Below are 27,901 nucleotides of genomic sequence, written 5' to 3' on the forward strand. Positions count from 1 at the left end.
GGTGTCCACATCATGAAAACTGGCACCGGTATCAGGCTTGTTGGCTGTCTCAGCAAAGATGAGCAGGAAAATAAACACTCATCTCCTCATTTCTGGAGGTATAGCTTTACCTTTTCAGGGTTTAGATGTCTTAATGGGTGAGCAGATCTCGAGGCAAAGGTGGCTGTGTGCTGCTGGGCTTGGTAGAGAGTGTAGCCCATGTGTGTGAATTCCACATTGATATTTTTTTGTTTTTAAAAATGCCCTACCTAGTTGTTTTGGCTTCTTGACAGAATTCTCACATATGGCAGGTGTCCTCAGCTGTTCTTTCAGATAGAATCACAGAAACATTTGGGTTGGAAAAGACCCTCAGCATCACCAAATCCAGCCGAGAACCCTACTCTGCCTACTCTGCAAGGTTCACCCCTAAACCATAGCCCCAAGCACCACATCCAAACCACCTTTAAACACATCCAGGGTCAGTGACTCCACCACCTCCCTGGGCAGCACATTCCAATACCTGATCACTCTTGCTGTGAAAAATTGAAACCTCCCCACGTGTAGCTTGAGGCCATTCACTCTTGTCCTATCACTAAACAAGGGAATGTGCTTCATATGATGGCTTTTTTGTTTTAAACTTCACTTAAAAGGTATAAACCTTTACAGGCAGAAAGAATTTGGAAAGAGAAAGCACCAAGTAGTCCACATGTAGTTATATTAAGGGGGAAAAAAATCTTTAGCAACTCTTTTTCTTTCTTCTTTTTTCCCTTTTTTCTTTTTTTTTCCCCTTTTTTCTTTTTTCTTCTTTTTTTCCCTTTTTTCTTTTTCTTCTTTTTTCCCTTTTTTCTTTTTTCTTCTTTTTTCCCTTTTTTCTTTTTTCTTCTTTTTTCCCTTTTTTCTTTTTTCTTCTTTTTTCCCTTTTTTCTTTTTTCTTCTTTTTTCCCTTTTTTCTTTTTTCTTCTTTTTTCCCTTTTTTCTTTTTTCTTCTTTCCCCCCCTTTTTTCTTTTTATTTTCCCTCTTTTTTATTTTTCTTTTTTCCTCTTTTTTTTCTTTTTCTATTTTTTCTCTTTTTATTTTTCTTTTTTCTCTTTTTATTTTTATTTTCTTCTTTTTTATTTTCTTTTTTTTCTTTTTTCTTTTTTCTCTTTTTTATTTGTTTATTTTTAATTTTTAAAAATTTTTTCCTTTTCTTTTTTCTTTTTCATTTTTTCTTTTTAAAAATTTTTTTCTCTTTTATATTTTTCAGTTTTGCCTCTTTTCTTCTTTTCCTTTTTTCTTTTTCTCTTTTTTTTTGGCTTTTTCTTTTATCTTTTTTCTTTTACTTTTCTCTCTTTTTCCCTTCCTTTTTGTCTTTTTTCTTTTTCTTTTTTATTTTTCATTTTTTCTTTTTCCATTTTTTCTCTTTTTTTCTTTTTTGTCTCTTTTTCTTTTTTTCCTCTTCTTTTTCTTTTTCTTTTTTTTTCCCCTAATTTTTCTTTTTTTTTTTTCCTTCTTCTTTTTCCTTTTTAACCTTCTTTCTTTTTCTCATTTTTCTTTCTTTTTTATTTTATTTTTTCTTTTTTTCCCTTCCCCTCCCCCTTTTTTCTTTTTGTTTTTAGATATAGCTGTAGGAGCTGATACAACATTTCATGTAGTTATGTATCTTGGGACTGATCTCCTAACAGCAGCCATAACTACACTTAGGATTTAAATTGCACTTTTGTACATTGAAACCTTTTGTTGTTTTATTTTCCCTGTTCCCCGGTTGGTTGTGTGACTCTTGATGGCAAAATCTGCAAGACACAGAAAGCCTGGGCAGGATTTGAGTGTTTACATACAGTGGAGATCTCTGCAGTGACAGTTGCCTATGGAGACGCAAGGATAATAGAGCCCCAAGTCTTTAGCTGGGAGCTGTGCTGCAGCTCAACCCATATGTTGGCATAAAATGCATGGGAGAGCTGTCTTCTGTTCCTCTTCACGGGGTTAGGGCCTGGCATCGCTTCTTCAGCCCACATGCAACATCTCCATCTAATGCTGAACTATTCTGGCTTTTTGCAGGGGTTGCTTTTAATCCTGCCTGAGCTTCTTTAAAGTATATTATCTTGCAAGCCGTGATTCAGACTTAACTGTTCCCACTGCAGTGTGTAGGACTCTCCTCCTATTTCATTGACATAAAAATACACACCAGCGCGTTATAAATAGCTCCTCAGTGTTCCTGAAGATTTATGGTGGCTAGATGCTTTCTGAACATCCATTGAGGGGTAAGCCCAAATGGTCATATTTAAAGTTAATTGGCCTTCTTACAACGTGCTGCATTTTATTGCAGGCAGTGGTGTGAAGGATTCTCATAGGATCTTTTGCTCGCAGAGCCTGGCTTGATGAAGTGGTGCAATACCTTCATTTCGGAGGGCTGCTTGAATCTCCAGTTAAAAGTAGGTTAGGTGACTACAGATCACCTCCTCCTTGACAGGAATTCCCATGATTAATAATAGTTAAAAAAAAATATACACTCAGAAAAGAAGGAATCATGACTCACTATTTGTTCCCCTGCTATTGTTACCACCCGGAGTTCTATTTTCTTCCAGAACAAGAAGAATGAGAGAGAGAGGTTTTGGTGTCGCCATAGATACCCCTGAGTTGGCATTAAATACTGGGATGTGCTGGAGGATCCAAGAGTTGGCCTTTAGAGATGTGAACTGACAATGTAGGTGGAAGATGTGGAGCATGACAGGGCTGCAGCTGGAGAAAAAGCATTAGGAGGATAATCAGCTTCGCTGTCCCTTGCTGCTGCCTTCACTCCTACCAAATGTTTTACTGTTTGACCAAGATTTGGGAGGCAAAGCCAGCATTTGCACATCAGTACTAGTTGGAAAACTATTATAATCCCCCAAATTTTTCCAGATCTCCGTTCATCTTCTGTTTTCTAGTGGCCTGAAGTGTGATTTGAGCATTATTTTTGCTGTCACATTAGGTAGACTTCAATTTCAGCCTTGTTTTCTGGAATCATTGTTGTCTGAGATTTCCTGTTTCCATCTTTCTCATGGGTCCTGCTCATAAAGGTTTGAGAGCACAAGAGCAGTTACTAAAGAGTGAACTCAAGCATAGCTTTCAGTCCTGCGCTGCTGCCGTAGGATTTCTAATAGCATTAGGTTGTGGGCTTGCTGATCTGGAGATTAGCTTCGTGGTCTTAGCTCTCCCCTTCCAAGAAACTTCAAGAAATAGGCTTGCAAAAAGCATCTGAACACTTAATTACCCGTGAAGCTGTAATCATTTGCTAAAACAAAAGAAATCAAGGCCTGAGGAGAAGCAGCTCATGCCTGTGGGGAAAAAATCTGTCCCTTTCCTCAATTTGATCATGATTATAAAATTACAGTGTTCTGTGAGCAGAGAGAAAAAGAGATCACCAGAGAAAAGCAGTTCAGGGTTCACTGGTTGGTTTTTGGATTAGTTTTGTTGTTGCTTAGCTTTGTGGGTTTTTAAAAGGAATATTCCTATTTAGTTCCTTAGAACTAATAAACAAAGCAGTTCCTGAAAGAGATTCAGGAACTGAATGCAATACTCTGTATTCAGGTATTGGGTAAGAAACTAATTCCTCATTTACTTATTAGAGCTGTGTGGGAAAAGAACTTTTTAACTTCTAGAGAACTTTGCTTTCAGAAGCAGTTCAAGTTCAGATGAAACAAATGTTTATGTCTTGTAAACCAGCTCTCCATAAATGATAGGCTATGGGAGATCAGCAGGGAGGGAGCTGAGGGTGTTTTGCTTGGAGAAGAGGAGGCTCGGGGGAGACCTTACTGCTCTCTACAACTACCTGAAAGGAGGCTGTAGCCAGGTGGGGGTTGGTCTCTTCTCCCAGGCACCCAGCACCAGAACAAGAGGACACAGTCTCAAGCTGTGCCAGGGCAGGTTTAGGCTAGAGGTGAGGAGAAAGTTCTTCCCAGAAAGGGTAATTGGCCGTTGGAATGTGCTGCCCAGGGAGGTGGTGGATTCACTGTCCCTGGAGGTGTTCAAGAGGGGATTGGATGTGGCACTTGGAGCCATGGTTTAGTTGTCAGAAGGTGTTAGGTATTAGGTAATAGGTTGGACTTGATGATCTCTGAGGTCTTTTCCAACTTTATTGATTCTATGACTGGATAGATCTATTTCTGTGTGGTATGATTGAGCTTTTCTCACATATTTTCTAGTGCTACAGATGAATGTCTTCACTTCCACTATCTTGACAGCTCTAGTATGAGTTTTTTCCAGTCTCTTGAAGCTCTTCTTCTCTCCAGAAATGGTTATGCTCAGGAATTGCCATTGGGCTACACTGGTCTAACCACTCATGGCTTTCCAGACATGCCAACTTTCTAGGGACTGATGAGTTATCAACTGCCTTAGGGTGAATTTCCTTTAGATTTTATCTTGGTACAGTGTCCTGTGAAACTCTTAACGTCCAGCAAAGTTGGTTGGTTTTTTGTTTTCCTTGACATTTAGCTGAAAAACTCTTAGCTGATCTTTGAGGTCTCTTCGAACCTTGGTGACTCTGTGATTCTGTTCATCTCTACATAATTGGGCAAACTGTTTCGTGAAATAATTTTGCATGGTTTTGCTGTGCTTTTTGTTCAGCGTTGCTCTAGGTGCAAGAAGTCAGGCAGGTGGTCAGCTACCTGAAGGGAGGTTGTAGCCAGGTGGGGGTTGGTCTCTTCTCCCAGGCAACCAGCAACAGAACAAGAGGACACAGTCTCAAGCTGTGCCTGGGGAAGTTGAGGCTCGAAGTGAGGAGAAAGTTCTTCATTGAAAGAGTAATTGGCCCTTGGAATGTGATGCCCAGGGAGGTGGTGGAGTCACCATCCCTGGAGGTGTTCAAAAAAGGATTGGATGTGGCACTTGAAGCCATGGTTTAGTTAGTCATGAGGTGTTGGGTGACAGATTTGGACTTGCTGATCTCTGAGGCCTTTTCCAGCCTTGCTGATTCTATGATTCGAACTACAGGTTCCTTGTTTTCCAGTAGCATATTTCTTTTTCTCCTTTCAACATTTGCTACAAAGTGACATCTCTGAACAGGGATTTTTATTATTTTTCTTTCCTCCTTTCCTTTTTTAGATTGCAGATACTATGCTAGGACCTGAATTAACAGCCACTTCTCCTCTTTACAAATTAGAGTTGTAAGGTTTTAGAAACTGCTGAAGTCAATTGGTAGATGATGCTTTTTTTTTTATTTATTTAACAGAATACAGAATTAACCAGGTTGCAAAAAACCTTTGAGACCTTTGAGTCCAACCTATCACCCAACACCATCTAATCAACTAAACCATGGCACCAAGTGCCTCAGCCAGTCTCTTCTTGAACACCTCCAGGGATGGTGACTCCACCACCTCCCTGCGCAGCACATTGCAATGGCCGATCTCTCTTTCTGGGATGAATTTCTTCCTAACATCCTTTTTTCTCTCCCAGACAGATACTGTTGGATGAGACCTGTAGTGGATTTTTGTGTGTGTTGTAATTTATAAAATTATGTGAGTTAATTACCTGACTTAAACCATTAGCTAATGGCTTTGATCACAGAATCATCATCATAACTGGTAATGATTAGGAGCTCCCTAGCCTTTAACTCTGGGAACAGACCTAAATCCCAAGGAAATCAGTTAGTGTGTGAGGTGCACTGTGGTTTAAGCAGAACTGTAGTGTGTGCTGTGTAGTGAGTGAATGCCCAGCTGAAATGTCAAGATGTTTCTGTCCTGTGGCAAAGCAAATGGAATGTTAAAGTATTCCACCTGGATGTTGCTGCATGTGGCATATCCAGCTGGGAGAGTGCAGGACCTCTGCTCAGTGCACTGTTTTCAAAGTGTCCTAAGTATCACTAGTTCACCCAAGGCAGGCATGTGGAACCAAATTCAGACCCTCAGAAATGTAAATATCCTGGTTAGGCTACACCTTGAGTACTGTGTCCAGTTCTGGGCTCCTCAATTTAAAAAGGATATTGAGACACTTGAATGTGTCCAGAGAAGGGCAATGAGGCTGGGAGAGGTCTGGAGCACAGCCCTGTGAGGAGAGGCTGAGGGAGCTGGGGTTGCTTAGCCTGGAGAAGAGGAGGCTCAGGGGAGACCACCTTGCTTTCTACAACTACCTGAAGTGAGGTTGTAGCTGGGTGGGGGTTGGTTTCTTCTCCCAGTGTGGTGGGTTAATGCCTATTCTGGAAAACAGGGTGGAGGGCTTGCGAGTGCTTAGCCCTCCCTGCAGGGCATTTTCCCCCTGGAAAATAGAGTCTGTTCCACTCCCCGCTCCCTGCCCAGCTAAGGTATAAAACCCACCACACCCAGGCAACCAGCATCCTGTGTCCAAGAGACTGTGTCCAAGAGGACACAGTCTCAAGCTGTGCCAGGGGAAATTTAGGCTGGAGGTAAGGAGAAAGTTCTTCCCAGAAAGAGTAATTGGCCTTTGGAATGTGCTGCCCAGGGAGGTGGTGGAGTCACTGCCCCTGGAGGTGTTCAGAAAGGATTGGCTGTGGCACTTGAAGCCATGGTTTAGTTGTCAGGAGGTGTTAGGTATTATTGGACTTGATGATCTCTGAGGTCTTTTCCAACCTTGTTGATTCTTTGATTAAAGCACTAAAGTACATGGGTGCAGTTCTTGATCCTGCAATACTAAGCTGTCCAGTGCATGACATGCTGTGGTCCAGTTAGTATCAGCAGGACTGAAAATTAGTAATAAATGCCTTGGGGAGTGTGGGTTTCCTGCATTCAGCCCTTGTTAATCAGCATGGTGTTTTTAGTGAATCTTTCAGAATCGTGGAATCAATAAGGTTGGAAAAGACCACAGAGATCATCAAGTCCAACCTGGCACCCAACATGAGGGAGGTGGTGGAGTCACCATCACTGGAGGTGTTTAAGAAAAGACTGGATGGGGTGCTTGATTTGGATAGCATAGATTTTCATAGCTAATCCATCATTGCTTTAGAGTAATACATACCCATACATAGTCACTTTAGAGAGGGGATGAGGTACTTAGTGCCATGGTGTAGTTGATTAGATGGTGTTGGGTGATAGGTTGGACTTGATTATCTCAAAGGTCTTTTCCAACCTGGTTAATTCCATTCCATTCCATTCCATTCCATTCTACCTCATGACTTTTTTTGGCACCTGTTTTCTTATCTGTTGAGGCAAGTTTGATTTTTCTGGATGGGGATTTGCATGGAAATGTTGGTTGTGATTTACTGAGGTGGCCAGAGGTAATTGGGCAGCGCTTGTTGTTAGGAGCCTGTGTTTGCATTTTGCTCTTGCTCCTTCACAGAACCCTTGAAGTGATAACTGTTCACAGCTGCCAGGATCATTTGTGGGAATTGTTGGCCTGCAAAATTAATTTCTTTTTCTTTTTTTCCTTGCTCACTTCCTTTTCCATCCATTAGGTCCTGTTACCGAAGTCAAGACAGATATCTATGTCACCAGTTTTGGACCTGTTTCTGATGTAGAAATGGTATGTATCTCTGGGATTAAAGTGCCATTTCCTGGTTCTAAGAAACCATTAGCTCTGCAGTAAGGAGTGGATGCTTCATCTGTACTGTTCTGTCAATCATGCAAAGCAGGCAAGATTAGTAACAGCTTAATTTACAGGTTATAATTAGCTACATCAGGCCTGATTCTGGTCGCATTTTTGCTGGTTTTTGGCTGGCTTAAGGAATTCGCTTCATGGGATTTAAATCAGGTTTTGATAGAGTAGAGAGGCAGAATCAGGCCTTGCAGGGGGTTGTCTCAGTCAGTCTGCTGTGGGGAAAAATGTGCAATGTCTTTGAAATTGCCTCTCCTTTTTGGAACTGGTGTTACTCTCAGGTGAATAATAACCATGACATCGTTTCACAGTGCTTGTTGACGTTTTCCTTTCAGATGAATGCCCTTTGCTGGTCTCTCTGCCCCTTTCAGCATCACTTTCAGCAAATGTTTGGCTGATAAGTGTTTTCAGAAGCAGGCTGCAGAAACTCAATGTCAAAAGCCACAATCATGAAATAGAAGAGAAATGTTATATTTACACCTACTGTGGGTTTTGTGTGTGTGTCTGAAGGGTATCTGCACTCATTTGTGGTCAAATCCAGCAAAATTGTTGTTCACTTCTTAAAACCAGTGGTATTTTCTTCCATCAGACAATAACTTCTTTTTTTAACATAAAATATCCAAGAATTCCCATGAAACTCACACAGCATAGCCAGCAGGTCAAGGGAGGTGATTCTCCCCCTCTACTCCGCTCTGGTGAGACCCCACTGCATCCAGTTCTGGAGTCCCTAGGACAGGAAGGATCTGGACATGCTGAAATGTGTCCATGACAATGTTCAGGGGGCTGAAGCTGCTCTCCTATGAGGACAGAGTGAGGGAGTTGGGGTTGTTCAGTCAGGAGAAGAGAAGGCTCTGAGGAGACCTTATTGTGGCCTTCCAGTATCTGAAGGGGGCCTACAGGAAAGCTGGGGAGGGACTTTTGAGGGTGTCAGGGAGTGACAGGACTGGGGGGAATGGAACAAAACTAGAAATGGGTAGATTCAGATTGGTTGTTGGGAAGAAGTTTTTCCCCATGAGGGTGGTGAGAGACTGGCACAGGTTGCCCAGGGAGGTGGTGGAAGCCTCATGCCTGGAGGTTTTTGCAGCCAGGCTGGATGTGGCTGTGAGCAACCTGCTGTAGTGTGAGGTGTCCCTGCCCAAGGCAGGGGGGTTGGAACTGGATGATCCTTGAGGTCTTTTCCAGCCCTAACAATTCTATGATTTTATGAATTGAACTTTTTTAAGGGAAAGGCAGTTTTGGGGCAATAACTTTCTTGCCACACTTTGTGGAACACCTGATTTGGTTTTGTCATATGGAAAGGTTATGTGATAGCAAGAGATTCTTCCAGAGAACAGTCTCATGTTGCAATGCATTTTATCATCTACAGGATGATGCTGATAAGGGGGATAAGACTCTGGTCCCAAGGAGGTCTGATAAGGTGTGCCTTAAATCTGAAGTGAGGGCTGCATGGCATCACTCAGGTTTCACTGAAGCATTTAGCATGGTACCATGTGGTAAATTATAGTGGACTGAAGGTAAGGAAATAGTAAAAGGAGAGTTTAGAGCAGATGTTTCCCCTTTTGTTATTAGGAGTTAGCTAGGAGGCTATTCAGGGATCAAGGGATTGTTTTGAGACCTCACCTGGAGTACTGCATCCAGTCTGGAGCCCTCAATATAGGAAGGACATGGACCTGATGGAGAGGGTCCAGAGGAAGGCCAGAAAAACTATCAGGGGGTTGAAGCAGCTCTGCTACAAGGGCAGGCTGAGGGAGCTGGGGGAGTTCAGCCTGGAGAAGAGGAGGCTCTGGAGTGATCTCATAGAAGGCTTCCAGTACCTGAAGGGGGCTACAGGAGGGCTGGAGAGAGTCTGTTTACAAAGGTCTGGAGTGACAGGACAAGGGGCAATGGTTTCAAACTAGAGAAGAGCAGATTTAGGTTGGATGTTAGGAACAAGTTCTTCACTGTGAGGGTGGTGGAACACTGGAACAGGTTGCCCAGGGAGGTGCTTGAGGTCCCATCCCTGGAGATATTCAAGGTGAGGCTGGCAGGGCTCTGGGCAACCTGATCTAGTTGAGGATGTCCCTGCTGACTGCAGAGGGGGTTGGACTGGATGACCTTCAGAGGTCCCTTCCAACCCAGCCCATTCTATGATTCTATGAAATATTAGTTAATGTAGCCATTAGTGACCCAGGTTAACCTGAATGTGGCAGCACTCATGAAACTCCAACAGCCAAGTGTGACATAGTCTTAGTGGAGGGGATGATCAGAATGTCTTAGTGGAGGGGATGATCAGAATGTCTTTTTCGAGCTGGATTACTTTGGTGCCCAGGAAAATGAAAGGACTTGAAAGCTTGCATTGCAAAATCATTCACGTAGAAGCTAATAACAGAAACTGCTACTTAGGAGCTATGAAGAAGTCACCGTCAAGAGATGACACTAGAAAAGAGAGTTTTCACTGATTAAACTGTAATGGAAGATGCAGACATGGCAAGGAAGAAAACTGTAATCCTCAAATGCATCCCACCAGCAGACATGCCTTCTTGGCACTGCCAATAGATAATGGCCATGCAAGTTAGAGGGCTGGGACACCTCTCCTATGAGGACAGACTGAGGGAGTTGGGGTTGTTGAGGCTGGAGAAGAGAAGGCTCCCAGGAGACCTGATTGTGGCCTTCCAGTATCTGAAGGGGGCTACAAGAAAGCTGGGGAGGGACTTTTGAGGGTGTCAGGGAGTGATAGGACTGGGGGGAATGAAAAAGAAATAGAAATGGGTAGATTGAGATTGGATGTTAGGAAGAAGTTCTTCCCCATGAGGGTGATGAGAGACTGGCACAGGTTGCCCAGGGAGGTGGTGGCAGCCTCATGCCTGGAGGTTTTTGCAGCCAGGCTGGATGTGGCTGTGAGCAACCTGCTGTAGTGTGAGGTGTCCCTGCCCATGGCAGGGGGGTTGGAACTGGATGATCCTTGAGGTCCCTTCCAATCCTAACAGTTCTATGATTCTAAGTTCAATTGCAAGAGCTGCATTGTGCAGAAGACTTGGAAATCAAGTCAGAAAACATTGTTTGATTTAACAACAAAAATCACAACTCTAAGTTAGAAAGCACGTCAAGGTTTTTTTTTACCCAAGTGCCACGTGATGCTTTTTGTTTTGGTGCTGAGAGAAATGCATTCCTGTGCCCATTTTTTCCCATAGGGTCTCTCATGGTGTGCCTGTGCTTGTGCAAGTGTTGTTTGCATGTTTTCTTTGGGGCACCTGAGAGGCTTTTCTGAGGAAATTTGTGGGTTTATTTATTATCTACCTAGCTAAAGACAAATCTATGTGTATGAAATTTCATTATCTGTGTTTAGTGGGCATGGCAAAGGAAATATTTATCTTGCCTCAGTTGAAAGTTCACTTTCCAGGAGTTGAAATTGACTTTTCTTGCCTAACTTTAAAGTGGAAGTAATCATTTCTCCTGATAGCTTTAATTTAGCCAGCAGCAGGAAAAGGGAAAAAAAAATAAATCCCTGGATATCTTTTATTTAAAAATCTGTTGATGTTTATTGTCAGAGACTCTTCCATTTCCAGTTCCATGCTTGACTACAAATTCAGTTGCCTGCTTCCTGCAACCTCATTAGATTAATGATGCCTTAATGATGAAATCTGTGTGGCAATTTATTGATATGACTAATGTGGGATATTGAGCTGCTGCACACTGTAATGGATGGAAATATGTTTGTGTAGTGGACCTGGCATTTTCTTTGCTCCTGATTACTTTGCTCCTGATTTCTTTGCTCCTGTGGGATTACAGCTACCTGAAGGGAGGTTGTAGCCAGGTGGGGGTTGGTCTCTTCTCCCAGGCAACCAGCACCAGAACAAGAGGACAGAGTCTCAAGCTGTGCCAGGGGAGGTTTGGGCTGGATGTTAGGAAGAAGTTCTTCCCAGAAAGAGAGATTGGCCATTGGAATGTGCTGCCCAGGGAGGTGGTGCAGTCACCATCACTGGAAGTGATTAAGAGGAGACTGGATGAGGCATCTGGTGCCATGGTTTAGTTGATTAGATGGTGTTGAGTGATAGGTTGGACTGGATGATCTCAAAGGTCTTTTCCAACATGGTTAATTCTATTCTATTTCTATTCTATTCCTATTCTTCTTTGTTGTCCTGCAATTTGCCCCAGGAGTACACAATGGATGTCTTCTTCCGTCAGACCTGGGTGGACAAGAGGTTAAAATACGATGGCCCTATTGAAATTCTGAGGCTGAACAACTTGATGGTTTCCAAGGTGTGGACTCCTGACACTTTCTTCAGGAATGGGAAGAAGTCTGTGGCACATAACATGACAGCCCCAAATAAGCTCTTCAGAATAATGAGGAATGGCACCATCCTGTACACCATGAGGTATCGAATGTACTCGGTTCAGCTTCTTACCAATGACTGTATGCAAAAGTTGTACTGCCCAGACAAAATGGCAACCAGAGACTATTCAATTTGTTCCATTATAGGCTTACAATAAGTGCAGAGTGTCCCATGAGATTAGTGGATTTTCCCATGGATGGTCATGCTTGTCCTCTCAAATTTGGGAGTTGTAAGTTGCAATTACGACATTTCTTGTAACTACAGAATTTAAGTAGTAGAAGTAGATTTCTTTTTTCTTTTTTTTTCCTTTCCTTTTACTTATTTTTTTCTTTTTGGAGCAATTGCTGAGCTTTCTGAATATTAGTCTTGGTGCTACAACAATCCTTATGCAGACAAAACTCCTGTTAAGTTGCTTGGGAATTTTATTCAGGGCCTCAAAATTTAACCCTGGGAAGAGAAGCAAAAAGCAAGCAGGGATTCAGCTGTTATGTAAAACCACACTGCTGGGGCTACACAATGGCTTGAAATTAGCATTTGTGCTTCTTGATTCTCAGGGAGGAATTGTGTACTCAGAGTCTTTGGAGGAGGCAAAGAGGGTGGGCTCCATCCCAACTTACATCATCCTAGGGAAGGAGGTTATTTGACTCTCTACACTTAGTGGGGGCACATTGGCAGCCTAAGGGTAGCTGTATAGGGTATGTGCAGGGTTTTGATCTTTAATTGTCTTTGTCTATCTTCTGGACTAAAATGGGAGTCTGCATGACAAGTTTAGACTAGATAAATAATTCTTAGACTGATGAGAAGAATCCTTAGTGCAGGTGACCTTCCTTTTCTGCTTTGAAGTCAGGGAGAAAGTTTTGGGTAATCTCCAAACTATTTTGGGACATACATGCATAATAATCAAGGGAGGTGGTTATTCTCTGATTTGAATCCACAGCAAGGATCTCTGAGGCTGCCTGGGGATGGTTAGTGCACTCCATTTCCTACCTTGCCATGCTTCTAAGCCTTCTCAGTCACTGACTTCTCTGCTTTACACTCCGGTGTAGTCAGTGGCTGGACATTAATCTGTTTGCCTTGACCCCAGAGCTCTGAGGCTAGAAATGGCTGGAAGTTCCTCATAATGTTTGCTTAGCATGAATTTGGTTTGTACAGATGGGTAGTTAGCCAAAAGAGCAGCATTATAGATGTGGCTTTGATAAGGTTTTTCATCCCCGTTACGATGAGACTGGAGCCGAGGTGCTGCCAGATTTGGCTTTGGTATTAGCTGTGTGATAAGGGAGCTTCAGTACTTGAGGGCTCTTCCACGGGCACGTTCCTTCAGGCAGAATCACCAGCCAGCAGAAAATTGTGCTTTACACTAATCTGCTCCTTTCCCTCAGTGAAACTTGAAATAAAATGGAGCCATTCCAAATGCAAGACTGATTTCATTGCATTTTAACAGGAGTTTGGGCTGCGTAGGGATTGAATGCTAGCCCTGAGTTATATGTCTTTTGTAGTACATGTGCAATGTTTCTTTGGGTGAATTTATTTATTTGGGCTGTTGTGAGGTGGGTTGGGTTTTTTTTGGTTGGGGTTTTTGTTTGTTTGTTTGTTTTTTACTGACCTCTGGTTTCTGGCAAATATTTTAAACCCAAGTTTAAAATATTGCAGCTTTTAGTCTATTCTAGTTATAAAGTGTAATCATTCTTGCCTGTGAAGAAATGTAGAGCCAGCCTCCAAAGTGTGTCCTCCTTATACATGCTGGTTTTATATGCTAGCAGATTGGAAGGATACATTTATGGTTTTTTTAATAGAGCTTTCTAAAATAATTTAAAGATCAACCTTTCATGCCCAGGAAGGGCTGATCCAGAATGAAGTCGGTGTTCAGACATCACATTTTAATGTAAAGCTGTGGTGCAGCACTTGATGTATGACCTTAGCTGCCATTTGTTCTCCTCTGAGGGGTGGCTTTTCTAACGTGGTTAGTGTGAGCCTTACTGTTCAGTTGCAGTAGGTTTGGAGTGGTGTCTTAAGTCAGGCATGAGCAGTTTCCTATTTATGCCTGTTGCTACTGTGTTGTAGATGCTTATCCAAAGAGTGAAATGATTTATACCTGGACAAAAGGACCTGAGAAGTCCGTGGAAGTTCCTGAGGAGTCTTCCAGTTTAGTTCAGTATGACCTGCTTGGGCATACGGTGTCCACTGAAACCATTAAATCTATCACAGGTAGGAATCTCATCACTGGAGGCCAGCCTGAGGTAAAACTAAACCCTGGGAAATTGCCCTTTCTTTCTTTCTTTCCTTCCTAAGACTATTAAGCTTGGCTGCTCTTCTGACTTTTGCAGAATTGAAACGTTTTCTGAAACCATCTGATGACACTTAGAAGTGTTGGGTTTTTTCCTACCAAAAAAAAAAAGGAAGAAAAGGAAAGCATCCAGGCTCTGCTGCTCACATGGCAGTGTCATTGTGTAGTAGCTACACTACCGAGGCACTGCCTTGGTCTAGCAATAAGCACTGAAGTCAGTGGAGATATGAACCAGGTACCAGGTGGCCAAGACAGCCAATGGCATCCTGGCCTGCATCAGAAATAGTGTGGCCAGCAGGAGCAGGGAAGTCATTGTGTCCTGTACTCAGCACTGGTTAGGCCACACCTTGAGTACTGTGTCCAGTTTTGGGCCCCTCAGTTTAAGAAGGAAACTGAGACGCACAGAGAAGGGCAACAAGCCTGGGGAGAGGCCTCGAGCACAGCCCTGTGAGGAGAGGCTGAGGGAGCTGGGGTTGCTTAGCCTGGAGGAGACTCAGGGCTGAGCTTATTGCTCTATACAACTACTTGAAAGGAGGTTGTAGCCAGGTGGGGGTTGGTCTCTTCTCCCAAGCAAGCAGCACCAGAACAAGAGGACACAGTCTCAAACCGTGCCAGAGTAAGTTTGGGCTCGAGGTGAGGAGAAAGTTCTTCCCAGAAAAAGAGATTGGCCCTTGGAATGTGCTGCCCAGAGAGGTGGTGGAGTCCCCATCCCTGGAGGTGTTAAAAAAAAGATTGGATGTGGCACTTGGAGCCATGGTTTAGTGGTCAGGAGGTGTTAGGTATTAGGTAATAGGTTGGACTTGATGATCTCTGAGGTCTTTTCCAACCTGCTTGATTCTTTTCTATTCTATGGAATTCTATGTCAGGTGTTCTACTGACTGCCAGAGGGTCTATGTTCAGGGCTGAGAGCACAAATCTGAGCTGGGTTTCTGTCCTTCAGCTTTACATTGGTAGATTCATTACCGTCGATTGCGACGGTCTTTCAGAGAGCTGGAATGAGATCATTACTCCAAGGGACAAAATGAGCATTTAATCACTGCTTAAAATGCAGTTTGAAGAGTCAAGAGGATGCCTGGGTGAGGAAGTAATTTCTCAGCACTGTATCCACATTATGTGCAAAAGACTTCCTTTGTGTGGCGGTGCAAACAGCTCGGCACAGAAGTGCAGCACACAGAATGGGTTATTAAAGCCATAAAAACCCTCTAGTCAGATAAGGATAGGCACAAATGCATTAGTCACAATAGATGCTTCTGCTGATTTGTGCTGTAAGAAACAAGGCAAATGGCAGCCACAGGCCCTGCAGAATGAGTGAAGTATCCCTGATGAGCAGTGTGGGGATAAACAAGCACACTCCCAAAGTATTTTTAACGTTTGGAATGCTTTCCGAAGCCATCAGCAAGTTTGGGTGTTGTGAGAGAGGGTCAAAATGAAACACATAAAGCAAATAGATTTGATGTATGGCTCCAAGGAGTGGTTTGTGGGGTTTTTTTGCTTCTTCTCAAAGATAAACCAGGATTTTTGCAATCCACTCAGAATTTACTTCTCAGCCCAGAGTTTCTTTATCGTCCCCCCGACCGCTCGTTCTGTAGTGTTTTATGTAGGCAATTTGTTCAGTTTATGGCAAAACTGCCCCTTATTTCTTTGGGGGAGGTTTTTTTAATGTGAATGCCAACATTTTAGATGAACATCAGAGTATTGTTAAGTGCTGTCAGGGAGTTTTGCATTTTGCGTCGTTATTGCTGCAGTGCTGATGTAGAAACCCAGCGAAGAAAGCTGAGGTGCTTCCATAACATGTAATGTGCAGCACTGTTGGTACTGTTTGGTTTGGCAGGTAGGAATCACAATGTTATGGGTGCTGTGGGAGGTAGAGAGCTTCTGCCTTGGGACTCTTTTATTCAACAGAAGCCAAAACAGACTGAGAGAGTTGGGGCTGTTCAGTCTGGAGAAGAGAAGGCTCTGAGGAGACCTAATTGTGGCCTTCCAGGATCTGAAGTGGGCTACAAGAAAGCTGGGGAGGGGCTTTTGAGGGTGTCAGGGAGTGACAGGACTGGGGGAATGGAACAAAACTAGAAATGGGTAGATTCAGATTGGATGTTAGGAAGAAGTTGTTCCCCATGAGGGTGGTGAGAGACTGGCACAGGTTGCCCAGGGAGGTGGTGGAAGCCTCATGCCTGGAGGTTTTTGCAGCCAGGCTGGATGTGGCTGTGAGCAACCTGCTGTAGTGTGAGGTGTCCCTGCCCATGGCAGGGGGGTTGGAACTGGATGATCCTTGAGGTCCCTTCCAATCCTGACAGTTCTATGATTTTTAGTCATGCTTATACTGTAAAATGTGATCTAGTACTCTAGTATTAACTGTCCATTTGCCACATTTTGCTATCACCACCTGAATGGCACTGTAAGGAGCTACTGCTTCCAGGGTTTTTTCATTTAAAACTTTCCATTCATTCCAAACTTTCCATTGATCCTTGCCTCTAAGGTCCTCTGTGCACGTTAAGGGGTACAAAGAGCAGCATCTTAAACGATCCTGGGGGATAATCTGAAACAGTTATTCTGCAACACAAATTTTATACACTGTCAAAAAACCCCAAGAAACCAAACCAACCAACACCAAACCATCCAAACCTACCTGTTTTGTTTTTTTCTTTTCCTAGGTGAATATATTGTTATGACAGTTTACTTCCACCTGAGACGGAAAATGGGTTATTTTATGATCCAGACCTACATCCCATGCATCATGACCGTGATCCTTTCTCAAGTTTCTTTTTGGATCAATAAGGAGTCTGTTCCAGCCAGGACTGTGTTTGGTAATTGCTGCTTTTCTGTTTATTTCTTCCTCATATTTCCTCTTTTTTTTTCCATGACTTTCCATAGAATGGGCATTTTACTCCATTGCTTCCATGCTGGATTGGGCATTGAGCAACCTCGACTAGTGGAAGGTGTCCCTGCCTGGGGCAGCGGGGTTAAAGCTCGGATGGTTTAGGTGACTGACGGAGCAGGTCCAGAGGAGGGCCATGAAAATGATCAGGGGGTTGGAGGACAGGGCATGAGGACAGGTGGGGGAGCTGGGGGTGTTCAGCCTGGAGAAGAGGAGGCTCTGGGGCTGCCTAATAGCAGACTGCCAGTACCTGAAAGGAGTTACAAGAAGGCTGAAGAGAGACTGTTTACAAAGGCCTGCAAGGACAAGACAAGGAGCAGTGGCTCCAAACTGGAGAAGAGCAGACTGAGATTGGATGTTAGAAACAAGTTTAGCACCATGAGGGTGGTGGAGCACTGGAAGAGGTTGCCCAGGGAGGTGGTTGAGGCTCCATCTCTCGAGGTGTTCAAGGTAAGGCTCAAGAGGGCTCTGGGCAACCTGATCTATTTGGGGATGTCCCTGCTGAGTGTGGGGAGGTCAGACTGGATGACCTTTGGAGGTCCCTTCCAGCCTGGACCATTCTATGATTTTAAGGTCCTTTCTCATCCAAACCATTCTATGATTCTTTGATAGTGGAGGAACAAGGAGGGCAATGTAAAGTCAGAGCAATTTTTGCTGCCAGTGTATGAAGAGTATTATGTGAATCCTTGCAATCTGAAGAGGAACTCAGAACACAGAACCTGAAGGGAGTGGCATGGTTGCCTGTGGCAAATAGACGTACATCCCTGAGGATTCTACTTGCTATGAAGAGCAAACTGGGAAGACCTGGCCCTGAATAACACAGTCAGCTCCTTTGTCTGCATCCAGAGAGTTTTATCCTCCAGTGAGCAGTAGCATAATTATGTGAACTCACACTTTCTAAAATACTTTTAAAATAATTTGATTGGGAGTGTGCAAGATGTGCAGATGTCTTATTATATCAGTGTCCTCAGGAGAAGCTTGCAATGAGTAAGTCTTAGATCCTCTTACTGAAATGTCATGTTAAGTGCTCTTTTCTCCTTTCTGCTAGTGCCATTGCAAAAATGAATTTAAAAGAAAAATGATCACAAGATATTAAAATGGCCTTCATCAAAATACAGCTTGAATGAACTGGCCTTCCAGTATCTGAAGGGGGCTACAAGAAAGCTGGGGAGGGACTTTTTAGGTTGTCAGGGAGTGATAGGATTGGGGGGGAAGGAAAAAAACCTAGAAATGGGTAGATTCATATTGGATGTTAGGAAGAAGTTCTTCCCCATGAGGGTGGTAAGAGACTGGCATAGGTTGCCCACATACGGAGAAGCTGGAACATGTCCAGAGAAGGGCCATGAGGATGAGCAGAGGGTTGGAGCTGCTCTCCTATGAGGACTGACTGAGGGAGTTGGGGTTGTTCAGTCTGGAGAAGAGAAGGCTCCCAGGAGACCGAATTGTGACCTTCCAGTATCTGAAGGGGGCTGCAAGAAAGCTGGGGAGGGACTTTTTAGGGTGTCAGGGAGTGATAGGACTGGGGGGAATGCAAAAGAAATAGAAGTGGGTAGATTGAGATTGGATATTAGGAAGAAATTCTTCCCCAGGAGGGTGGTGAGACACTGGCACAGGTTGCCCAGGGAGGTGGTGGAAGCCTCATGCCTGGAGGTTTTTGCAGCCAGGCTGGATGTGGCTGTGAGCAACCTGCTGTAGTGTGAGGTGTCCCTGCCAATGGCAGGGTGTTAGAACTGGATTATGTGAGTTTTCCCTCTAGTGTGAGGGGGTCTCTGCCCATGGCAGAGGGCTTGGAACTGGATGATCCCTGAGGTCCCTTCCAACCCTGACAATTCTATGATTCAATGAGATGCTACAGTGAACACTGAAAATAAAAAATAAGAAGCCCAAAGAAGCTTCTGTGGAAAACCCAAACCATAAGAAATTAAATGAAAATATGATTTGATTCCTAACAAACAAGTGGGAGGAAAACATTTCTTTAAAGCAGTCTTTACAGAGCAATATCTTGACTTTATTATGTACTGTAGCCAAAAGCAGGACTTAATCAGGAAGAGAATGTTCTGCAAAGAGCCTTTCTATAGATAGATGCTGGCAGGAGTGGTAGGGATTAGTGTTCCTATGTGCTGGCCCATTCAAACACCTGAGTGTTTAATACACAAATTAGTCAAGGTTAATGATTAGTTATAGCAGGAACAACCTGTAAACCTAGTAAGAACCCCACTATCTCTCAACTCAAGCATTACTTTAGACAAACTAGATGTTAGGAAGAAGTTCTTCACAGAAAGAGAGATTGACCATTGGAATGTGCTGCCCAGGGAGGTGGTGGAGTCACCATCACTGGAGGTGTTTAAGAAGAGACTGGATGAGGCACTTGGTGCCATGGTTTAGTTGATTAGATGGTGTTGGGTGATAGGTTGGACTTGATGATCTCAAAGGTTTTTTTCCAGCCTGGTTAATTCTGTTCTGTTCTATTCATTGTCCTTTGTCCTATCCCAGGGTGCAACTGAACAGAGCCTATCCCTTCCCTCTTGACCCCCAGCCCTCAGATATTTATAAATATTTTTTACATCCCCTCTCAGTCTTCTCCTCTCCACACTAACCACCCCCAGGGCTCTCAGCCTCTCCTCACAGGGCAGGGCTCCAGTCCCGGCATCATCCTGGTAACCCTCTGTTGGACTCTCTTCAGAAGATCCTTGTCCCTCCTGAACTGGGGAGCCCAGAACTGGATGCAATATTCCAGGTGTGGCCTCACCAGGGCAGAGTAGAGGAGAAGGAGAACCTCCCTGGATCTGCTGGACACAGTCCTCTTAATGCACACCAGGATCCCATTGGCCTTCTTGGCCACAAGGGCACAGCCTCCTGCCCCCTATGCTTGGGAAGTGGTTGGTCATTCAGGTCACTTCATCCTATTCTTACATCTGTTAAACAAATGTGTTTAGAGTGGCAATTCAGATAAACCACTTGTTGAAGTGGACACAGGTAGAATCAGGAAGAATAGGGCTAACCAGGGATCTGAAGATTCCTTTCTAGGAGGGAAAAATAACTTCTCATAAGTTTTTCTTTTTCCCCCCTCAGACTTAGTGGTCTTAGTGGTGTGTTTCTGGACACCTCCCCACTAAAGAAGGTTTGCTGAGCTTGCAGCTGTGTTTTTATCCTACTGAGTTTGCTCTGAGAGCTTTCTTTGTGCTTTCATGAACTGGCTATTACTTTGCCTTTTTTTTCTTTTCAATGGGAAGGACTGGTTTCATTGTGTCCTGTTCTCCATATGGTGGTGTCTAGGTGAAGCTTTTTCCATATCAGATTACCCAGATGGAATGCCACAAGTTAGGGAATTAGAATAGAAGAGACTAGACCAGGTTGGAAAAGACCTTGGAGATCATAGAGTCCAACCTATCACCCAACACCATCTAATCAACTAACCCATGGCACCAATGCCTCATCCAGGCTCTTCCTAAACACCTCCAGTGATGGAGACTCCACCACCTCCCTGGGCAGCACATTCCAATGGCCAATCTCTCTTTCTGGAAAGAATCCCTTCCTAACATCCAGCCTGAACCTCCCCTGGTGCAGCTTGACACTGTGTCCTCTTGTTCTGAAAAGGAGCTGGGAGGATCCTCTTGGCAAATGTGCTCCTAATTATTTTGAATTCTTCTGAGCATGTGCATTTAATCTTGACTTTAAGTGAGGACAGTGCTATTTTCATGAGAGCCATGGCATTTGTGGGAAGTCTTTGTTGAGTTTATTGTGGTAGGATGTAATAGATATATAGAATTGTTTGGGTTGGAAGGGACCTTAAACATCATTTAGTTCTAAGCCACCTGGCATTGGCAGGGACACCTTCCACTAGACTAAGCTGCTCAAGGCCTCATCCACGCTGGTCTTGAACACATTCAATCACAGGATTACAGGATCACAGGATGTCAGGAGTTGGAAGGAACCCTAAGAGATCATCGAGTCCAACCCCCCTGCCAGAGCAGGACCATATGCCAGGGGAGGTTCAGACTGGAAGTTAGGAAGAAATTCTACACAGAGAGAGAGATTGCCCATTGGAATGTGCTGCCCAGGGAGGTGGTGGAGTCACCATCATTGGAGGTGTTTAGGAGGAGACTTGATAGGGTGCTTAGTTGCATGGTTTAGTTGATTAGGTGGTGTTGGATGATGGGTTGGATGTGATGATCTTGAAGGTCTCTTCCAACCTGGTTTATTCTGTTCTATTCTATGCTATACAATCTAGCTCAGATCACAGAGGAACACATCCAGATGGGCCTTGAAAGTCTCCAGGGAAGGAGACTCCACAACCTCTCTGGGCAGCCTGTGCCAGTGCTCTGTGACCCTCACAGTAAAGAAGTTCCCCCTTGTGTTGAGGTGGAACCTCCTGTGCTGCAGCTTACATCCATTGCTCCTTGTCCTATCCCAGGGAGCAAGTGAGCAGAGCCTGTCCCCTCCCTCCTGACCCCCAGCCCTCAGATATTTATAGACATTTATTAAATCCCCTCTCAGTCTTCTCTTCTCCAGACTAAAAAGCCTTGGGTCCCTCAGCCTCTCCTCATAAAGCACATGTTCCAGTCCCCTAATCATCCTTGTAGCCCTCTGCTGGACCCTTTTCAGCAGATCCCTGTCCCTCTTGAACTGGGGAGACCAAAACTGAGTGCAGTACTCAAAATGAGGTCTCACCAGTGTTCACTGTGTCCATGCAGTGTTTATGCAGTGTTTACACTTGGTAATATACATCTGTAAACTAGGGGATATTTGGGGTGCAAAAGGGAGGGAAAAACAAGAGACCCCATACCACGGTTTTATACAGCATGCAGTTGAAGCATTACCATGAAGTGGCCACACTCTGAGTTCAGTGCTCATGCTTGTGCACTTCTAATTAAAAAGTTACTCTTTCAGAAGATGAAATTCTAATTCAATTTCATTGGTTGACTAGTAGCAGAAGGGTTTTAAAGATGAGATGGTGGCCTCTTAATTAGCAGAGCTGTTGACATAATATTATCCTTTTACCGTAGCACCAAAATAATTTTCCATGACTTAGTGGCACCTGGAGGATGAGTGGGGTCAGGGGAAAAGACACAGGCTAATAGGTGGCATCCTGAACCCATTACAGGCAAAATCATGGTTTTGTTGTAGCCTGACAGCTTAACTCATGTTCAAATGTTTGGAGAGTAGCTCATTGTAAGAAATTCTACTGATCTTGACATGGAAAAAAAACTATGAAGGCCTCCACGTTTTCTCCATGGGAGCTGCTGCTAATCTGCTGAAGTCATGGTTTCCCATGCCTCCCTTAAAAGCTGGTTAACTGTGCATAGCTGCTCACAGATGTATGATGGTTGTCATATATAGTCTGGAGAAGGGAAGACTGAGGAGACTTTGTTGTGGCCTTCTAGTATGTGAAGGGGGCTACAAGAAAGCTGGGGAGAGACTTTTTAGGGTGTCAGAGAGTGATAGGACTGGGGGGAATGGAACAAAACTAGAAATGGGGAGATTGAGATTGGATGTTAGGAAGAAGTTCTTCTCCATGAGGGTGGTGAGAGACTGGCACAGGTTGCCCAGGGAGGTGGTGGAAGCCTCATGCCTGGAGGTTTTTGCAGCCAGGCTGGATGTGGCTGTGAGCAACCTGCTGTAGTGTGAGGTGCCCCTGCCCATGGGACAATCCTTCCAACCCTAACAATTCCATGACTTAAATCTAATGCACTGCTCACAAGCAGCATAGAAAGACTCCTAAGTGATTTAAAATTCTTTGTTTGAAGCTGCTTGCCTAATTCTCCCTTAGTTTTACCTGGATTCAGCAGTGCTCTTTTGCTCTGTTTCCTGGCAGGAATAACCACGGTGTTGACGATGACGACGCTGAGCATCAGCGCCAGGCATTCACTGCCAAAAGTCTCCTATGCTACTGCCATGGACTGGTTCATAGCCGTCTGCTTCGCCTTCGTGTTCTCTGCTCTCATTGAGTTTGCTGCTGTCAACTACTTCACTAACATTCAAATGGAAAAAGCCAAGAGGAAGACGGTAAAATCCCTCCTTGAATTCCCGGTTGCTCCAATACAAAGAGAAAGAAGCACAGAAGAGACATTCACGGTAGGTTTCCAGCTTATACAAAGGCTTTCTGCTTTCCTGGTGGTGGTGTTCTTTGAAAACAGGCCTTCTCCTTCCTCCCAGGTCCCATCTGAGCTAACAAAGGAGTATAAGTCAGGCTAGTGGAAGGCTGATGCCACACAACGTTTGTGAATCGGTTCTTACTTGCAGTATTCACAGAATGTTTGGGTTTGGAAGGCACCTTCAGAGGTCATCTAGTCCACCCAACCTGCATCAGAATACAGAATTAACCAGGTTCAAAAAGACCTCAGAGATCATCAAGGCCAACCTATCACCCAACACCATCTAATCAACTCAACCATGGCACCAAGTGCCTCATCCAGGCTCTTCTTTAACACCTGAAAGGTGGTTGTAGCCAGGTGGGGGTTGGTCTCTTCTCCCAGGCAACCAGCACCAGAACAAGGGGACACAGTCTCAAGGTGTGCCAGGGGAAGTTTAGGCTTGAGGTGAGGAGAAAGTTCTTCACTGAGAGAGTCATTCGTCATTGGAATGTGCTGCCCAGGGAGGTGGTGGAGTACCCATCCCTGGAGGTGTTCAAGAGGGGATTGGATGTGGCACTTGGTGCCATGGTCTAGTCATGAGGTCTGTGGTGACAGGTTGGACTTGATGATCTTTGAGGTCTCTTCCAACCTTTGTGATACTGTGATACCTCCAGGGATGGTGACTCCACCACCTCCATAGATACCTATCCAATAGACTTGTTTAGAAGTATCTTTATTTTCCTTTTCACACCCAATAGTGATTTATTTGTATTTTACTACTTTTCTACTCAAGATCTGTGAAAAATTTTAAAGGCAGAACCTAATACTACCACAATCCACCCCAGCATCTACCTCCTCTCTGGGCAGCCTGGGCCAGTGTCTCCCCACCCTCAGTATAAAACATTTCTTCCTTGGCTCTAGTCTAAATCTCCCTCTTTTAGTTTCAAGCCATCACCCCTTGTTCTGTCACAACAGACTCTGCTAAAAAGTTGCCTTTATCAGCCCCAGCTTTCTTATCAGCCCCTTCAAGGACTGAAAGGCCACCAGAAGGTCTTCCTGGAGCCTTCTCTTCTCCAGGCCTGGTTAGTTCAGGGGAAAGGAGGAGGTTGTACCCATCCATACCCACAGCCTCTTCTATATTTAGCTTGGTTTTGGTGATGTTCACATACCGTGAGTGTTCTCAGGAAAATTTCTTTCCTTTCCCACATTGATTCTGATTGAGCTGAATATGCAGAGCAAGGTGCCACAGATGGGCAGAGTCCAAGGGCATGAGATTTTACACATTTAAGTGCCAGGTTCTACACATTGGCCACAATAACCCCATGCAGTGCTACAGGCTAGGGTCAGAGTGGCTGGAGAGCAGCCAGGCAAAAAGGGACCTGGGGTGCTGGTTGATAGTAGGCTGAACATGAGCCAGCAGTGTGCCCAGGTGGCCAAGAAGGCCAATGGCATCCTGGCCTGTATCAGGAACAGTGTGGCCAGCAGTAGCAAGGAAGTCATTCTGCCCCTGGACTCAGTGCTGATAAGGCCACGCCTTGAGTCCTGTGTCCAGATCTCTGAGGTCTTTTTCAGCCTTATTGATTCTGTGATAAGGGCAGCATGTTGTTTTATGTGACTAATGCCTTTAAGGGATTTAAATAAGCTAAAGCATTGTAGTTATGTCTTGGACATCACAGTACCCCTTTACTTGCCTGTATTACCTATCTGGAGCCTTCTTTCTTCGTGAGTTTCAGGAGTGTTGAAGAATGCTGGATGAAAGCTTTGTGTCCAGTAGAGATTTCATTTTGAATTCATTTGTGTATCTTTGCAGCTTAACTCCTGAATAGCTTTGGGTATGACTTGTGTGGTAGCTATCTTAATATGTGGAACAGTTAATAATGGCTTGATCTCCATCTTGATCTTGGATTTCCAGTTGAGCTCACCAGTGATTCCCCTTTTCTCTGTTTTCCCGTTCCTATGCTTTACTCTCTGCTGCATCAGTTTCTATTCATGAGCTACTTAGCTAACAAAGTCATTACAGCACTTTTACCAGCCATGCAGAAGGCTGTAATTCCCAGCCATGACTGACTCTTGGCAACACCACTCAAGAAGTAAGACACTGACAGCAGCATTGTAATTCGCTCTTCCTGTCAGGCTGATTTTGTAATTTCCTGTGCCTGAGCCATGATTTAAGAAACACTGTTTTAGACTAAGTCTTGGTAATTTTGTCCTTTGTCTCTTTTCATATCTCATTTGTCTCCTTCCCTATTCATCTGCTCTTCCTTGCCTTCCCACCCCTTCCATTTGCTATCACTGCTCAGCTGCTGTCCACCCACTTCCATTTTTCTTCCTCTTCTTTGCTCTCCTACTTCAGATCGTTACTGTTTTCAATCTCCTGGCTGTGTTGTTCTGCTAGCTCCCATTTCTGCTTAAAAGGCTAGATGTGCTCCTGAAGAGTTGGTTACTCATCACTCTGTTGGCTGCTAGTAGGAGACAGGAACAAGAAAAAGTATGTTTGTAGTAGTGTGGAGTTTGTCTTGTACACAGAGGTATTGGTTCACGTTAAGCTTCATGATTGTACAGCCTGCATCTCAGGCACTCCTGAGGAGTGCTAATAAATGATGGTTTTCATTGAATCAGTCACAGAATCATAGAACGGCTCAGAGATCGTCCACTCCAACCTCCCCACCATGGGCAGGGACAGCTCTCAACTAGACCTGGCTGCTCAAGGCTTCATCCAGACTGGCTTTCAACACCCTCAGGGAGGAGGCAGCCACAGTCTCCTTGAGCAGCCTATTCCAGGGTCTCACCTCCCTCATACTGAAGAACTTCTTCCTAACATCCAGTCTCAACATACCCTCCCTCAGTTTCAAACCATTCCCGCTTATCCTAGGCACCTTTATGAAACATCCCTCTGCTGTCTTAACCCCCTTAGTGTTTAAAAAAGGTTGCACCACATTACCACTGTCATCCTATAAATTCTGCTGGTAGCAGTACAATTGCCAGAACTCAAGGAAAACTTCTGTTTCAAACCTGAAGTTGTTTTGTGCTTGGCTTTGGTTAGTGCTTGGCTTTGGTTAGTGCTTGGCTTTGGTTAGTGCTTGGCTTTGGTTAGTGCTTGGTTTTGCTTTGCTTTGGGGGTTTGCTTTGCTTTGGGGTTTTGCTTTGTTGACTTTGACAACCTCACTCACCCTTTCAGTCAAGCACAGAGAGACAGGACTGGAGTCTGTCTAAGCCAAGAGAGATGCCTTACACTGCAGTCCTCTATGGTTTCCTTCTCTTGGGAGCAAGTTAAAATGCATTCAGGTTAGAAGGAATCAACCTGTCCCTAAGTGTTCTGAACTCCTGTCTTATGTAAAAGCAGCAGTGTTGTTGCAAGTCAGTGTGTGTGATGGAAATGAATGATTTAGGGTTTGTTATTGTACCCCTGAGTCTATTTTTATGCTCCTGCACTATTTCCCTTTCCCTGTATTCCTATGAAGTTTCTTTTTAAAGATCTACCCCATTATGGAGATGAAGAATGCTACTGGAGGAAAAAACCAAACAACAATCTTTAAAAAATAGGCTCCAAACCCCTGTGAACATGAGCTTCAACCTCAGCTGTTTGTTACAGGAGTGTGAAACTTGGGAAAAACCAGGTCAGACTCAAATGAACCTTTTGAACTGAATAATGTCTTCAAACTCGGTCACGAGTAGGCTGTAACTCTCAAAGTTTCCTCCTCTTCTCAGAAGGCACTTAAGTCTCACATGGTCAGGAGTAAAACCCTGTAGCATCTGATGGGGGAACTCAAAGGTTGAGCTCTTCTCTGCCTTGTAGGTGCACATTCCTCTCCTGAACAGGAGCACCCATGCTGGGGTGATATGTAACTGGCAGGTACCTGAGGAGTTTACAAGCAGCTTTGTCATGTGGACAACCTCATGAACATCCAGAAAACCACCTTACCCTTTCTGCTGCTTCATGAGAATTTTCCAGACAATGCCAGCCCCTAGGAGAAGCAGGACTCCAACAGCTGTAATTCTCACTGTCTGTTTTAGGACACAAGGACACAGAGCTGTTGGAATAAGTCTGGAGGAGGGCCACAAAGGTGATCCAAGGGCTGGAGCACCTCTGCTATAAGGACAGGCTGAGGGAGCTGAGGGGTGTTCAGCCTGGAGAAGACTCCAGGGGAACCATAGAGTTGAAGGGATGCTGCAGGAAGGACTTTCCATCAGGGTGTCTAGAGACAGGCCAAGGGGGAATGGTTTGAAGCTGAGGGAGAGTAGGTTTAGATTGGATCTTAAGAAGTTCTTCAGTACAAGGGTGGTGAGACTCTGGACTGGGTTGCCCAGGGAGGCAGTGGCTGTCTCCTCCCTGGGGCTGTTGAAAGCCAGGCTGCACGAGGCCTTGGGCAGCAGCATCTAGCTGAGAGGTGTCCCTGCCCATGGTGGGGAAGTTGGAGCAGATGATCTCTGAGGTCCATTCCAACCCAAGCCATTCTGTGATTCTATGTGCTCTCATGTGACTGAGAGATGTTTTCTGTGGTACTCACCTTTCCAGTCATATGATGGACACAGCTCAAGTTCCATGATGTGGGGGTTCTGAGGAATGTGGGGATCCTCTGGCAGCTTTTGGTTATCAGACATCTAAGTGCAGCCTATCTAGTTAATCTGGCTCATGCCCAGCTCTGTGCCCACCTCATGACTTCAGAGCAAGAATTGGGCTGGATTAACTGTCCTGATGGGCTGAATATAGACTGGACAAGAGGTAATGAACACAAACTTGAACATGGGAAGCTCCATCTAAACATGAGGAGGAACTTCTTTACTTTGAGGGTGGCAGAGCACACAACAAGCTACCCAGATTGCTGATGGAGTCTCCATCTCTGGAGTCATTCAAAACCCAACTGGATGCTG

At 44.4% G+C, this 27,901-nt stretch overlaps 1 protein-coding gene across 1 annotated transcript in view; it reads left to right on the plus strand.

The window, feature by feature from the left end:
• Positions 1-27,901, plus strand: part of GABRA4 (gamma-aminobutyric acid type A receptor subunit alpha4) — a 54,236-nt gene that overhangs the window by 9,001 nt on the left and 17,334 nt on the right. Inside the window, exons 3-8 of the mRNA XM_054163637.1 lie at positions 7,344-7,411; positions 11,618-11,838; positions 11,943-12,025; positions 13,858-14,001; positions 16,732-16,884; positions 22,771-23,030. Of these exons, the coding sequence (XP_054019612.1) occupies positions 7,344-7,411; positions 11,618-11,838; positions 11,943-12,025; positions 13,858-14,001; positions 16,732-16,884; positions 22,771-23,030 (929 nt within the window). The remainder of the gene's footprint in view (positions 1-7,343; positions 7,412-11,617; positions 11,839-11,942; positions 12,026-13,857; positions 14,002-16,731; positions 16,885-22,770; positions 23,031-27,901) is intronic.

The sequence above is a fragment of the Dryobates pubescens genome, chromosome 1 (assembly GCF_014839835.1).
Source record: "Dryobates pubescens isolate bDryPub1 chromosome 1, bDryPub1.pri, whole genome shotgun sequence".
Classification (NCBI taxonomy): domain Eukaryota; kingdom Metazoa; phylum Chordata; class Aves; order Piciformes; family Picidae; genus Dryobates; species Dryobates pubescens.